Source organism: Larimichthys crocea, chromosome IV (assembly GCF_000972845.2).
Source record: "Larimichthys crocea isolate SSNF chromosome IV, L_crocea_2.0, whole genome shotgun sequence".
Classification (NCBI taxonomy): domain Eukaryota; kingdom Metazoa; phylum Chordata; class Actinopteri; family Sciaenidae; genus Larimichthys; species Larimichthys crocea.
The window spans coordinates 2,009,761-2,024,520 of NC_040014.1; the positions used below are offsets into that span (position 1 = coordinate 2,009,761).

Below are 14,760 nucleotides of genomic sequence, written 5' to 3' on the forward strand. Positions count from 1 at the left end.
GTATATATGGGAAGCTTGAGTGAAAAGAGAATGTAAGAGCGAGAGGAAGGCATGCATGAAGAGATCCCATACATAATGCAAACAAATCTGGAAGAGGTTCAGGTTGAAGCTTCCTAAAAGAGGTCAAGTTATAAAATATTTACAATTAAAAGACATTTTTGTTCACTTTGATGACGATTTTCTGTGTTGTAATACAGTGTGTATGTATACAGGTTTGCACAGTGTAAATATGTGTACACAGTGTAAATCAGTTCATCTACTGTATCTTCATGTTTTTACTGTCATGAAATGCCACATTGTTGGCTCAGAGGGGTTTTTGAGACTTACGCTTAACCTATGGTTTGTTGTTATAGCGCTACCATCTGGTCAATTTGTATATGTCTTTCTGAGTAAGTGAGAACTTTGGGAACTGTAGCTGTTATGGTTTCTGAGACAATTTAGGACAGAAGAATTTCCCGTGGTGAAATTAAAAAGGCTTTTTGGAGCTTAAAACAAAGCCAACACCTAAACATATATACAAAGAACATAGCAATTTCATGAATCCTGTCCCATTTATTAACTGCCTATATTAATTTACCCCAAGTTGTTGTGATATGTTTCATGTCATTATAAGATCTTTTGACAGACATTTGCCCCGAGCACCACTCCTACATCTCTTCCAAGTTTTTTGTTAATTCCACTTTTTTTTGGTAAAACATCTACATAAGTCAAGTCGAGTGATTTGTTTTATTCACAAATGATCTCTCATGTAAACTTGAACAATCAAAACTGAACCAACAAAAATATCATCAGTTGTGAGTCTGAGGAGCCTGACATAAAAAAAAAGAAAGACACAATGGCAAAATATGTGGTAAGACTGAAAAAAGGGATTTTATGCATAATAGGTGCTTCCTGATGGTCTTTGCACTATCCGTAGTATGACACTTAAACCATTATTGAACTTCTCTTTTTTTTACTGTACTTAAATACAATAACTAAGTGGTACCGACTGAACAAGTTATACATCTCTTCAAAAATGAGCCTTCAGATTAACACAGAGCAGGACAATAACAATAAAAAATCTTCATGTAAATCATCATGTAAACAACAGAGTGAAAATAGGTTCATTGTAGATTTCACAGAAACTGAAATCACAGTTTTATCTTTTCTCATAATGACACCACGAATATTGTCCCGTCTTGACAAAATAACAAAAAAACAAAGAAAAAAAGAGTACAACTTTCTAAAACAAATTTGGTATGCATGACACAAAGTTAATCTCATTGCAGTTTCTGGTTTTGCACGTTTTAGTCCAGTGAGTACAAACTGTTTGTGGTTATTCTGGTCATCTTGGAATGGCATGATAATAATGTCATTGTATGCAAGTGTTATGACATAAAAAAGACATAAAGACATTACATATAGGGACTCAGAGGTCAAACACTAAAACAGGTTTGCATGTGTGAAATAATGTGAATTGAAATGAGTTGAAACCAATATCTATCTAAAAACTTCTAATACATTTTAGAAAATGGTCAGCAGTAATGTAGACTAATATAACTGAAATATACAAAAACACCAGTTCAGGTTATTTAATAGGTTCTTTGTGCTGCCAAATTAAACACTTTCACAGTGATATCAACATTCATCCATTATAAAAAAACACTGAATCAGACTCAAGTTTGACCTGGAAACAATCCAGATAGTGAACTTTTACCCTGTGCATCCACTTAATAAAAACCTGCTGCTCCCACACGACCTCCTGTCTACGGGCTCTGTGAGCCCTCCGGCTCCTCTGTGATGGTGCGGTAGTGCTGTGGCTGATTCTGAGCCAGAGGAGAGTCTGTTTCGGTGAACAGGGCCGGTCGAGTCCTAACTGGGATTTTCAGCAGGAACTTCCGAGATGTCACAAGATCACCGTAACCCTGGCTGTGTGAGAAGGCATAGCCAGACCGACGGGTGCTGATACGCTTGACACGTACGGGTTTTGTAGGAGCTGGCAGCGCCTCCTTCCGCATCTTATGTCTAACCTAAACAGTGGAGAGACACACGTTTTTAATTTGGTCTCCCATAATGGGCACATTTGCTCATTCAGGATGATTTATTGTTATTACTATTGTGACATCAGAATTAATATAATGTCTAAAATCAAAAGTGATGACCAAAATTATTGTTACAAAGTCCAGATTTTTTCTTAATCTTGTTGGAATTTGAAATGCTGATTTTTTTTACCATTAGCTACCATGCTAGAGAGCTAGCTTGCCATGTTAATCATACAGCTTATGCTACTCTTAGCAAGAATGAATGTTATTATGACCGACACCTGCAGACTGTCCAGGTAAAAAGGTAGAAAGCTAGGTAGAAAAAGAGACCAATATCATCCTCCTGTTTTGTTTTTGCTGCTTTGATGATATTCCTCGTATGTATTCAACATAACAAAAGGCCAAATTGTAATTTTTAAAGCGGAAAGGCCATATTTCATCATTCAGAACATATTCACTTTAAAAACAGTGTGCATAAAAGACAGGATGGTTTTACAGTCTGTGTCATGTGTTCTCTCTTCTCGTCTCACCTTGTCGTTAATGGTTGGCCGAAGCTGAATGAGAATGAAGCGGAAAGCCACCACAGGAAGAATGCAGAGGAGGGAAGTCAGGAAGATGGTCAGCCACACGTTAGGCTGGTTTAGAGAGTTTCTTGCGGTACCTGGACTCCCAAAAGCATCAGACCAGCAGTGAGAATCACATAGTAAAAGGGTCAACGGGGTGGGAAGATGAAAATGTGAAGGCACCTTCAACTTCTCTGCCTCCATAAATTAGCTGAATCTACTCACCGATGAAGGGGAACGCAGAGGTGAAGATGAGAAACATGCCGTTGCTGTACATTGTGAATGTGATGGCAAAATAACCGGCCAGGCTGCCCCATACGAAAAACTGGTTCACTGCTGTCCAATAATGGGTGTCCAGACTCAGCTGAAAAAAGGCATTTTGAGTAAAGAAGTATTTATTTTTAATTGTGGTGCATGTGTTCAACCACGTGTGCTGTAAGGTGCTGAATTAAATACCATAAAAAAAATCAAGGCACTTCAACACAATGCTACAAAAATCCTGCAACCTAAGTGTGCCATAATCCTTCTGGTGGCAGGAACTGTATTTCTCACCTGTATGCTCATCACAATCAGCAAACAGGTCTGTGCCAGTAAAGCAAAGGACTGGTAGTCGGCGATGTCTTTGCCGTCATCTCGGACCGTGTCATGCATGGCGGCCCATGGGATGAAGAAGAGGATGAGGGAGCTGTAGCAGCTCTTCATCATACAGCGCACAAAGGCTTTCTTACTGAAGTACTGGTTCAACTGGCCTGGAGTGTACAGCTGAGGATACTGGAAACTCCAGCGGTCATTCACATCCTGCAGAAAACAACGGTTAGAGAAAGAGAAGATAAAGCCTGGAGGATACAGACACCATAGTGCAAACTACTGAGAAGTTAAACAAAAAAAGAATAGTTTTACTTTTCCCCGAAGTGCATACCTGGTCAAAGATGCTCAGGCCGAGGACAGGAAGAGCTGTGTACATCAGGTTGTACAAGGTGATGAACCACTCGTCATACACAGTCTACGAACAAGAACAAAGAAATGTGGTTTGTTGTTTCAAGTCTATGGCAAATTTTAAGACTGTAATTTGTGGCCTTGTGATGCCACATCAACTTAACCTATTAAATTATGTTCCAATACAAGTCCCTCACCTGTGCAGAGAAGCCGCAGAAGAAGGCATACCAGAAATGCACGAAGGTGAAGGTGAAGTTCTTGTAAAAGAAATACTGCAGGAACTTGCACATGCGAAGGTAGGACCAGCGACCGTGCACCAGCAGGAGGCGCTGAAGGTAACGGAACTGGGCGAAAGAGAAGTCGCTGGAGAGAACTGCCTGCATGCCTTCCTGACCGCTGATGCCGACACCGATATGAGCAGCTGAAGGACAGACAGAAGAGAAAGAAAAATAATTCATACAATGAGTAACTAACTGTTTTCCAGCTATTTGCTTCTCATTCAAACCTCTGGCTTTTGTAATAGTGAACAAGTTGAATATACGCACCCTTGATCATGCTGACATCGTTGGCCCCATCCCCAATGGCCAGTGTGACAGCCTGCTTGTATTTCTTAACCAGCTGAACCACCTGGGCCTTCTGCAGAGGGGTGACCCTGCAGCAAATCACAGTCTGACACATACACGCTGTCCTCAGCAGCTCCAGCTGCAAGTCCTTCTCCAGTGCAAAGGCCTGAGGAGGAAAGGGAAGAAGGGATTACAGGTCAGGAGTCAAGTCATTCACACACAACTCTGCCCCCTCAAAGACTTTTCAACTGACACCAAAAAGACCACAATGTCAGGAATAAATTCTAGTGAGGAAATGATATATCATTTATTTCAATATTTGTTTTTCTTGTTGTCCCAAAGGCAGTTAAATTTAAATGTACTGAGTCTAAAAATATTCCCACGGTCCAAAGACATGCAAATTAATAAGTTATGTAGTGATTTTAAATTGGCGTGAAGGTGAGTGTGAATGGTTGTTTGTCTCTCTGAATTATCCCTGTGATGAACTGGTGACTTGTCCAATGTGTCACCCAATGTCATCTGGGATTGGGTTTACCCTGATAAGGATAATAACAGAATCAGCCTGTAAAATACCAGTGTATGTTTTAATGTAGCCCCCATTAGTCTGGTAAGTTTTCAGCTGGAGTGAATAACTTTTTGGGGCCAACCAGAAAACAAACAAACTTTACAAAAACAGGGCATCCAGTGCCACTTTCTCTGAATTGAGGACATGTAGAAACAAAGTTTACATAAAGTTGATTCAGCAGCTACTGGAAATAGTAACACCTGAAACATCTTTCTTACCAGACTGTGTCCATTTATAACTAGGCCATATTCTCCATCCACCTCCTCATCCTGCACAGTCTCTGTCTTCTGAAGCCAAAACAGGCCTGCACGGGCTTTTATCACAGATGGCTTGTCTGCAGAGCTTGAAGACATTTTCCGTCTTGCGTTCCTGAAAACAAGAGTACATGGGGATGATCGGGCGCAAATTGGGTTTCCGTTTGTCTCGTCAACACTTAGATTTCCTTTAATTATGAAGTAAACAACTAAACCGGTAAACATGAGTGTGCTTTGTGCTGGCTGACTTGATGTCTGGGTATGAATTCAACATTTTTTTAGATGGTCAAATGACTGCTCACTAAAACCTGGTCTGAAAGCAAATATATACAGTCATAGCTGAACAACCGTAACAAGGCAAGACAGGCCTGTCAACCTGCCAGTTTACTGGAACTAACTTACTGTAGCTCCTCTTTGACTCCTTCAGCCGTATTGGCCGCCACAATGAAAATCTCTTTCATCTCCTCTCGCAGCATGTTGCAGGAATAGCCGATGTTCTCGGCTGTCTCTGTTTCAAAATATCGATATTTACAGTTACTGTTATGCAATACATCTGTCAAACATGCAAAAATTCACACTCCGACTCTTGGAGATTAGGCACCTGGGGTACCTAATCGACATTATATTACCGCATTACTTTTTCAATCCTGAATGATGTGAATAGAAATATACTTTATGTGACACTAACCCTGTTTATCCCCTGTCAACACCCAGATTTTGATGTCGGCTTTAGCCAGTTGCTCGATGGTCTGTGGCACGCCATCCTGCAGCTTGTCCTCCACAGCTGTCGCTCCTAGCAGCTAAAAACCACACAGTACAGGGTGGTAATGTGAAAGAGTGTCATTCTGTAAAGTGTCTCCAACAATATATTCTCTAGCAGGTACCTAAACCTGAGAGTTGTTAAGTCAATCACACTATCTAGATGTGTTAGAATATTTAGCAGGTGATCTAACCAGCAGGTCTTTCTCTATCTCTTCATAAAGTTCATCTAGTTTCTCCTCTCGTTCCACTAGGGCTGTGCTGGCCTCATGGTGGCGCTGTTTCCACTCATCCATAAAACTCTCGTCCAAGTCCTTGTAGGCCAGAGCGAGCGTACGGAGGCCTTCGCCTGCATAGTCCTGTTTTGGTTAGACAGTGTCGAAGCAGTTAAAAACAAAAATCCTGTGTATGTTCGTTTTGCATTGGCATACACGTCACAAAAATCCAAACGCATCACTCACGCTGAGGTGTGTGTTGGTAACTTCCACTAGTTTCTTACAGGACGGGTGCAGTCTTTCAAAGATGATGGTGTCTGCTCCTTTGCAAAATAGAGTCAGCTTGCCTTCGGGGCTGCGCACTGGAAATCGTGGTAGAATTTCATATCAGGACAGTCATGACAACAAATTGTTAAATGTGACTCATCACATCTCCTTACATACAACATAGACATTGTGCCACTTCTTTCTCTCACCTATTACTGACATTCTCTTGCGCACATTATTGAAGTCAAGAACAGCCAGAAGTTCATAGATGACTTGTTTTCCCATCTCTACGACTGTGATGCTCTCTGGTGTGCGTGAGCGGAACACAAACCCGAAGTTTCTTGCTGCGGTAACCAGAGCGCCCTCATCGGGAGACTGAGCTTGATAGTAGAGCTCCCCTGCCAGGAGATAAGGATGATGTGACAAAAAGGGAACTGTCTGTCACTGTGTCCTTTTTAGTACTACCACTGGAGGGCACCAAAGATGTTCTCTTATATATGTTGACTTTAATACTTAGCTGCAGAGGCCAAGAGACAGAACATAAACACGGTACCTCTACTTTTATACCTTTGCTGTAACAAATAAGTCTATTAGAAGACCCTCACCCTCTTTCTTTTCATCAGGCATGACAGTGTGGCACAGAGCCAACAAGCGGAAGAAGGCTTGAGCATCTGGGTTTCCCTCTTTCACAGTCTCCAATAGCCTGTGGTCGTGAAAGACAAACTTTGGATCAGCCAGCTGGTTCCATGAGAAGTCCACTTTCTCGGTCTTCTGCAGAGAAAAAGAAGCACACAATAGAAAGAAAAGAGTTGAAGTAATGCATACATTTGCACAAAATTCACAAAAATATACATTTGTGAATCAGTTTTCCCCCTCTTACCTCTGTTATTTCCACCCTATGTCCGGTAAAATCGAACAGCTCTCCTGAATAACAGAAAAATACACCCCAAAATCAATCAATATCTAACTAGCTCATGCTGTTGTGTCCATTCAACTAGTTTTCATATAAGCAGAGCTCCTCACCGTAAGCTTTCCCACTGATGGAACACTTGTTGAAAGTCATAATGTTCTGAGTCAGGGTACCAGTCTTGTCACTGAAGATGTATTTGATCTGGCCCAGCTCCTCGTTAAGCGTGGTAGTCCTCGCCTGGGCAGGAGTGTCACTTTTGGGGTAATACATCTTCCTGTCCCAGTCTATGAAGAAGCTGTTACCCAGCCGGATGATCTCCACACTGACATCGACACACACATAGGAATAAGTGTGAGACATGCAAGAAGGCACGAAGGTAGGGCATCATTGACTCTCGTCATGGTCATTTTTGTTGCTTTCTGATTTTATTATCTTTCTCTGTTACAATGTACCTGACGTAAAGAGATATGGGCACCAATGTGTTGAGGACAATGATGTAGGACCAGAAGGAGAGGAAGGATGACAGACTGGAATCCACCCCTTTTTCAAGTGGGAGGAAGGCTACAAACATTGATCCCTCCCTCGATTCCCAGATTGCATTGCCGATGGCCAGAAAGGTGCACATCGACGCCAGGAAACCAAAGATCTGATAGAAGTATGACACGCATCTCGACATTTCAAGAAATATTGCATTGATGACATCAATCATTTCAATCAATCTGCATTTACGAAATTACTTTCATTGAGTTCCAAGTAACTAATTACTCTGATGTGACTTTGTGGATCATATTTATGATCAATAAGGAAATATTTTCAGCTAAATCGTACTTATTTGTATTTGTGTGGTAGTGTGCAAAGACATCAAACTCACACACAACACCAGGACATTCATCAGGTGGTCAATGCTCGTCCGTTTGAATGTTGTCTTTCCACTGTTCTGCATCAGTTTGGTGTCAGGACCTGGAGGGGTTCAATCAACTGTTAAGGTACACTGACAATTATGTAGACAGAGACACTTTGGAAGGTCAAGTCCCAGATAATATGAATGCACCATTAATATGTAATGTTAAGTGCATTCAGTGGATACAGTGGTTTGCCCAATAATCAGAAAAGCAGTGCAACAAGTGCATATACTGTAGGCCTAGAATACAAACCTTGAGACAGTTTGATTGTCTTCTTGAAAGTCTGTGCTATCGCTAACTACAGTAGCTGCTCTCATTAGTATATCACCTTTTGTTTCTTTTTTACATGCAGGTTCAATAAACTTTCTTTACTCACTTTAATATGCCGGTGGGATCTTATCAATAAACTCTTATCAATCAAAAGTCCAAAGTTAGCATTTATTTATTTATTTATTGTACACCTGAATGTCATTAGTTAGTCATTTACCAAAATGGTAATAATTTGTAAAAAAGATTAGCAGCATTACTTGACATTATACTTAAATTTTGAATTTCATTTATTTAACTTCTGTATGTTAATGTTACATTATTTATTACTTTGTTTTTTGTTTGTCATGTTTATATAAAAAAAGATTAATTAATTAATTTTAACTGCAGCTGGTCTGTTATGTGTAGCACGAGCGCCCTCTGCGGGTGCCCCTGCAGACTTGAGTGGTGCACCCCAAACAAACACGTCAGTGGTTGGACACAGTGTATGGGGACCGTGATAATGTCGTTATGTTGTTAAAAAATATGCGTCACTCAGTTTACCTCCGAAGATGACGAGGCCGAAGCACCACTCGGTGTTCCTCAGAGTACATCCTCTGAGCAGCACCTTGTCATTGTCCAAAGCGGCGGTCTGCCCGTTCAGGGACAGGGTGCCGGTGAATTTGTCTAGACGGTTGTTGGGAGGCTCACATCGCACTTCACCTGAGAGAGACGGAGGTTAGTGTCAGTAACACACCCAGGGTAACAGCTGACAAGTTTCTGGGGGATGGGTATAATGTGGACAATGAATTTGCATATTTTCAGAAAGAAAACACCACCAGGGAGTGCAAAAAGTAAATAAATAATAATAATAATAATAATAAAATCTAACTTATACAAATTGCTACAATGTCATATTGTAGCCATATGTGCTTTAGAGGTTTATAGTTGTACATACACATTTTTCATTGATTCTTAACTCTAGCTCTAACTCAAAAGAGTTTCAAGATGCAAACTTGCCAGAGAAATTCAAATATCTTGACTAATATACAGTGTTGATATATATCTTCCATTTTCTCCTTTCTCTTTAGCCTTTCCTGTTTCTGTTAGGATGTTTTTATTTTCTAAACGTAGCCTATCAAATAAGCCCGAAATCCAATCTAAAGATGTGTGTGTCTGTTTAAACGTTGTTTCTTTCAGCTTCTCACCATTGAAGCCAGCCAGCGCATCGATGTTGTCTCCCATCTCTCCGGTTACAGTCAGGGCCTGTTTCACCTTCAGGTTGGTTTCACTGGGGGGGGGGATAGACCAAGTGGACATGAGACATCAGCCATCAGCCATGCACACACACGCACACACACACACACACACACACACATGCACATGCACAAACACACACTCACCCATCTAATTCAGCTGTTTCAACGTAGACCAGATTGAGAGGCTCACTGCTGGACAGCAGCAGAAGGTCCGCCTAAAAATAAAAGGAGGATAATAAGATTAGATAAACTTCACTATCACATCAGGAACTTTGTCTTGGACTCTGCTGTTATCACTATAAGAGCATCAAAGTGTGTAGAACAGCAGTATGCTATAAAATCTTTATCTTATCTTTATCTACCATAGCATCTCCATACTTACTGTGACAAACTGATTATTCTCCAGTTTGATTATGTCTCCAACCTGGACATTCATCCATTTTTCATTTTTCAGTCTGTCAGCATAAAACATTTCATGAAATTACAGCGCTGCACCAAACATTCATACAAAACATGACCCCTTCACAGCTGTATAATATGCGTTTACAAAGATATATATATTATGATTATTTGCATCTCAAGTGACTCACTTTCCATCGACGAGGACGTTCACGATGCGGTTATTCACTTGATTGTCGCTTTTGTGTCTGTTCTACTCAGATGGCACAGGATAGAGAGAAAGAGGTTGTTTAAATGACACATTTGACTTTTAATTCCTTATTTTGTGTCCTGATATTGAACTGTAGCTTAGTTATTTAAAATAAATATGAATAGCTGTGCTCCCATTTAGTCCCAATAAATAGTTAATAGTATCATTTCCTCTTACTATGTCATCGTTGGCGTCCTTGACTGCCGTTATAGACAGCACAAACATCAGAGGGACAGCTGTGGTGAACCAGGAGAGCGAGGAGACTTGTGGGATTACCTGTCAGCAGAACACACACACGCACAAACACACACATTTAAAATGATTTAATGCCTTGCATCTGTAGGATTGAATTATGTTTTATGGCCTTCCTTTTTTGAATATTTTTGCAAATACATCCATTTTTGCCAGGAAATACACATGACACTCAAGACCCCAATACATTCAGTCCATGTTAACACTTATCACAGCACCAGAGGAAGTAAACAAAGATCTAGGTCTACCTGCAGGATCATGAGGAAGAGGAAGTAGGCATTGGCGAGCCTCTGGAACTGCTCAAAGAGGTTACGAGGCAGGAAGGTCAAAATGTTATATTTGGACGTCTTGATGGCATTGTTCTGAAACAGAGGAGTGACATAGCTTCAGCACTGGGCACCCAACTATAACACAACCTGACTTAAGAACATTCCGCTTTTGTTTCCATACTTACAGCGTATTGGTAAGTCAGGTTGAAGGACCTGTCATTAGCTCGTAAGTGTCTCTCCTCCTCTGTGGCACAAATAAAAGATGGAGAGCAAGAGTATGTAAAAGTCTTAGTGCTGTTAGTCTACTGAACTTGATCATCGTCCTGTAAAGATGTACTTAACATTGAATGTACAGGTAGTGTGAGTCAGATCTCACCTGGCTTTTTCTCTTTTCCACACAACTGGCCAAAGAATGATGCTACCAACCCCATCTTTAGTTCAGTTTCTCCATATTCTACACTTGGACATAAAGCAACACAGAGTGATGCAGTCAGTGAAGCAGGGACTGATTTTGTCACTGATTTGGACTATAGCCAGATAGCATCTGAAAGGGGAAACTGCGGCAGAAGTGAGGGGGAACCAGTTTTATTTATGAAAGGTGTTTGCATACAACCGTGCTTCACTGTAAAAATCTATATTACGGATGCATACATAATGTAGAGTCTGATGAATTATCATTTGACAATATTAATATTACGCATTATTTTTCTGCATCTTCTACAAAACGTTTGTTAGGCTATACAGTATGTTTGTCAAGTTTTTTTTTGTGATGGACTTGATGAAGCTAGGAAAAATAAAGGAACATCAGAGTCAGAGCTGTTCTTCATCGTTGACTTTCTTACCCTCAGCTGTGCAGAAACTAAAGGTTATGAATTTCTTTTTAGAATACACAAATGTGAAATTATCTTATTGACATTAACCATGAGAAACAGGTTATTATTGATGGCAAAAAAAAAAAAATCCATATCGTGCATCCTTAATCTATACACTATATCCGAGATGTATATATTTGAAACATACAGGGAACATTTGCTTAAATACAGTCATTAGGAAGAGATGCAAATGAGGAAAGGATAACAAGGAAGATCATTTTTAACCTTCACAGGCCATGAAACAGTAAAACTTTGTCCACTCAGTCGGCATGCATCATTATGGTGGTGTTGGAGTGGTAAATATGAACTAAAATGTAAAGCTAACTGATGCTGGGGACCATGATTTGACTTTTTGCTTTCACTTTTAACTGTATGCTAAAAAAACGCACACCAAAAGAACACAGCGTTCATCCAGATATAACTAATTCCTGATTCATTTGTAATAAAAATGTGAAACTGTGTTCTTATTGTGGTTAAAAACAAAGTAGAATACAGAGCCCTGGTTAGCCAAAAATGGGGACGTTTAGGTGCATTTCAGAACATGTCTATAAACATTTTAAGTTGATGTCAAGTTAACACGACATTCATGAGAAAACATGTCAGACATGCATGAGTTTCTATTTCAGGTAATACCAAGCAGCATCCTAGAGACTTTATCTGTGCTGTAGAGCTGTAAAGCCACTCCTTTTGCCTGTTAACCCTTTGCCTTTGTACCAGAGAGAGATCCATGGTAGATATTCCGTAACGTCAAAGATTAAGATAATGATATGACCATGAACATTCAGCTCAGAATCAGAACCAATCAAGACAGAAACAGTTTTTGTGTTTTTTCTGCATCACGGAACAGCTGATCATTTCTAAAATGGAACATAAACAGTAAATCTGAAAAGAGGCATCTTTTCGCAACTGTGCTGCTCAGCAATATCCGGATTTGCACTGGTATACACTTTAGAAAACCAAATGCCTCGCTTTGGGATCTTTGAATCTGTTATCGTTCTACTATGAAAGTGAAAGAGTTGTTGTGAATCTGAAGTGATTGAACCACTAGATATGGAAACGTGAGCTGTACGTCCACCATACTGCTAATGTCTGAAAAAGCAAATGAAAATCAGCCACATACCTCAAACAAAAATGTGACTTCTTGTGTCCTGCCCACACATGGACACAAAACACCGGGCCCCAAACAAATCAATCAAAAAAGAGAGGGAAAGAAGTTTCCCTCTCCTTCCGCCTCAGCCCTTAAAGTGAATCCAGGCCCCTCTTCTGTGCCCTGTTTGGACGTCCAGACACCAATGTAGTCCCACACAGAGAAGGAGGTTCCACTGGGGCCTCCAGCTGAATGAAAGACACGCAGGATGGACGACAGGTGAAGTGGTGTTGTGGTGAGAGAGGCACCCACAGTAGGGGTTTCAGGTTCACACAGGAAGAGCTGGGATCCCCCAGCGCCTACAGTAACAGCTCTGGGCTTAAGCAAACAGTGCAGCGATCTTTGGACCTGGATGGTGAGATGAGGTAGGAGTGGAGGGGCAGTAAAACAACAGTGCAGGTGAACGGCTCTAGCCAATCAGGGCCGACGTTATGGTTGTGATCTGAGCGGTCAGATTATGGAACACACCTTATGATGGGTGCGCATGCTCAGACTCAACAGATTTCTTTGATATCAGCTCCTTTAGTCCACAATTCACATTCACGTGCAAGAAAAGTGAGGCATTTGTTGCATTGTTGAAGGATAAACATTTCTAATGACTTACTAATAGTGAGTTATGACCGCTCTTGTGACTTCATGACTGATATGCACATTCAGGTGCTTTCAGAAATGGAATTTAATACCAGGGTTCCAACACAAAGGGACACTGTGTCGTCCAGGGGACCTCAACATGAACCACTTGCTAAATTAGTTATTGTGTTTGTATGTGTGTGTATGTGTGTATGTATACCTAAAAGCATACAGACATTAATGGGAAGATTTTTGGGAAGATGCATCTCTGAACTGGGCAGGCATTAAAGCAAATTAAAAGTGTTGAAAGGAAGAAATTCAAGAGTTCCTAGGATGTAAACAAAAGAACATATTATTCATACACAGTAGTATGTGAAATAAATTTATTTGTGAAATAAGAAGTTACCAAAAGGACAAATCATTCTGGCATTTCTGATTTAATCTGGGAAATATGATGCAATAATTTTGTAAGATTGGTATTATTGGATTGTGGTATTATTTGTAGTTGCTGAACTATGCAATAAAGCGAATATATGCCTGTGTCTAAATCTAAAACAGGGACTCTACTACTACACCTACTCTACTTCTACAAAGCTGAATCTTATCATCTGTTTTGAAGAATTAACTCCAGAAAATGAAATGTTAACAGAATACATAAGTATTTCCTTTATGAATTTGATTTTGCCTGTGCTAATCACAAATACTTTCACGCCAAGAAACAGATGACAAAAAGTCGAATATGATGTTTGAATTTTGTCTTCAGCTTGACAACAGTTGAGCTTTCTTTCAGTGGCTTGTTTTCATCCTATGTTCAAAGTCGGCGCTCGTCGTGTATCTTTGGTAAGTCAGTGCTAACTTGTTGGAAACAGCTGCCTGCAACTACAAGCTAAAAACTACTGTTTTTTTATACTGCAAGCCTACTACTGTACAGTGGAGGTGAATGAGACGAGGCGTTGTTGAGAGGTTCTACTCAGAGTCAGTTATCTGATGCTTGAGTGAGCAGTTCCATGTTTCTCATTTTTAATCAATCTAAAGTGACATTATGTTATTATTTATATTATTTAATTGGTTTCATTAATAACTAGACTCACCTGTGGTATAATCTTGATGTGTCTGTAATAAAATCAGCAAATTTAAAGGACCAGTGTGTAGGATTTAGTGCCACCTTGGACTCTTTGTCCAAACATAAAGGGTAAATTGTTGTTGCTGCAAAATGTGGAAAACATAAAAGTCCCTCTCCAGAGCCAGTGTTTAGTTTGTCTGCTCTAGGTAGAAACATAGAGGGTCAACATGGTGGACTCAGTGTCTGTAGACATAAATGGCTCTTTGTAAAGTAACACAAACATAGTTATTCTCAGGGCCGGTTTTAGCTATGGGCAATGTGGGCGACCGCCCAGGGCGCAGTCTCTGTGAGGGCGCACAAGTGCTGGGGGTGTTGTTTGCCCAGGGCACAAATGTAGCCAGAACCAGCACTGGTTATTCTTTTTATTTTCAGCCAATAAAATACTAATGAAAACATAGTTATACTATATTATACTATA

The 14,760-nt window shown here is 40.3% G+C and overlaps 1 protein-coding gene and 1 long non-coding RNA gene across 3 annotated transcripts; one reads left to right on the forward strand and one right to left on the reverse strand.

The window, feature by feature from the left end:
- Window positions 1–712: 712 nt before the first annotated feature.
- atp8b5b (ATPase phospholipid transporting 8B5b) lies at window positions 713–12,972 on the reverse strand. 2 transcript variants are annotated; one of them, XM_027278551.1, is made up of 28 exons: window positions 12,623–12,972; window positions 11,007–11,090; window positions 10,816–10,874; window positions 10,610–10,723; window positions 10,287–10,385; window positions 10,051–10,112; window positions 9,843–9,915; window positions 9,605–9,675; window positions 9,410–9,492; window positions 8,766–8,924; window positions 7,925–8,013; window positions 7,506–7,699; window positions 7,167–7,375; window positions 7,024–7,067; window positions 6,749–6,914; window positions 6,353–6,541; window positions 6,123–6,238; window positions 5,856–6,020; window positions 5,591–5,702; window positions 5,305–5,410; window positions 4,867–5,017; window positions 4,066–4,249; window positions 3,718–3,941; window positions 3,504–3,587; window positions 3,137–3,382; window positions 2,810–2,948; window positions 2,552–2,682; window positions 713–2,009 (listed from the first exon to the last, which is right to left on the reverse strand). In XM_027278551.1, exons 2-28 carry the CDS (start codon window positions 11,059–11,061, stop codon window positions 1,746–1,748), a joined length of 3,588 nt encoding a protein of 1,195 aa, XP_027134352.1. In that variant the 5' UTR covers window positions 11,062–11,090; window positions 12,623–12,972; the 3' UTR covers window positions 713–1,745. The 2 variants fall into 2 exon arrangements, with proteins under 2 accessions (XP_027134352.1, XP_027134353.1); XM_027278552.1 differs by lacking the exon at window positions 12,623–12,972 and having other exon boundaries at window positions 11,007–11,283.
- Window positions 8,835–10,491, forward strand: LOC113745741 (uncharacterized). The gene is made up of 3 exons (XR_003462367.1): window positions 8,835–8,939; window positions 9,402–9,482; window positions 10,322–10,491. It is a non-coding gene; the product is annotated as an uncharacterized LOC113745741 (long non-coding RNA).
- Window positions 12,973–14,760: the final 1,788 nt, after the last annotated feature.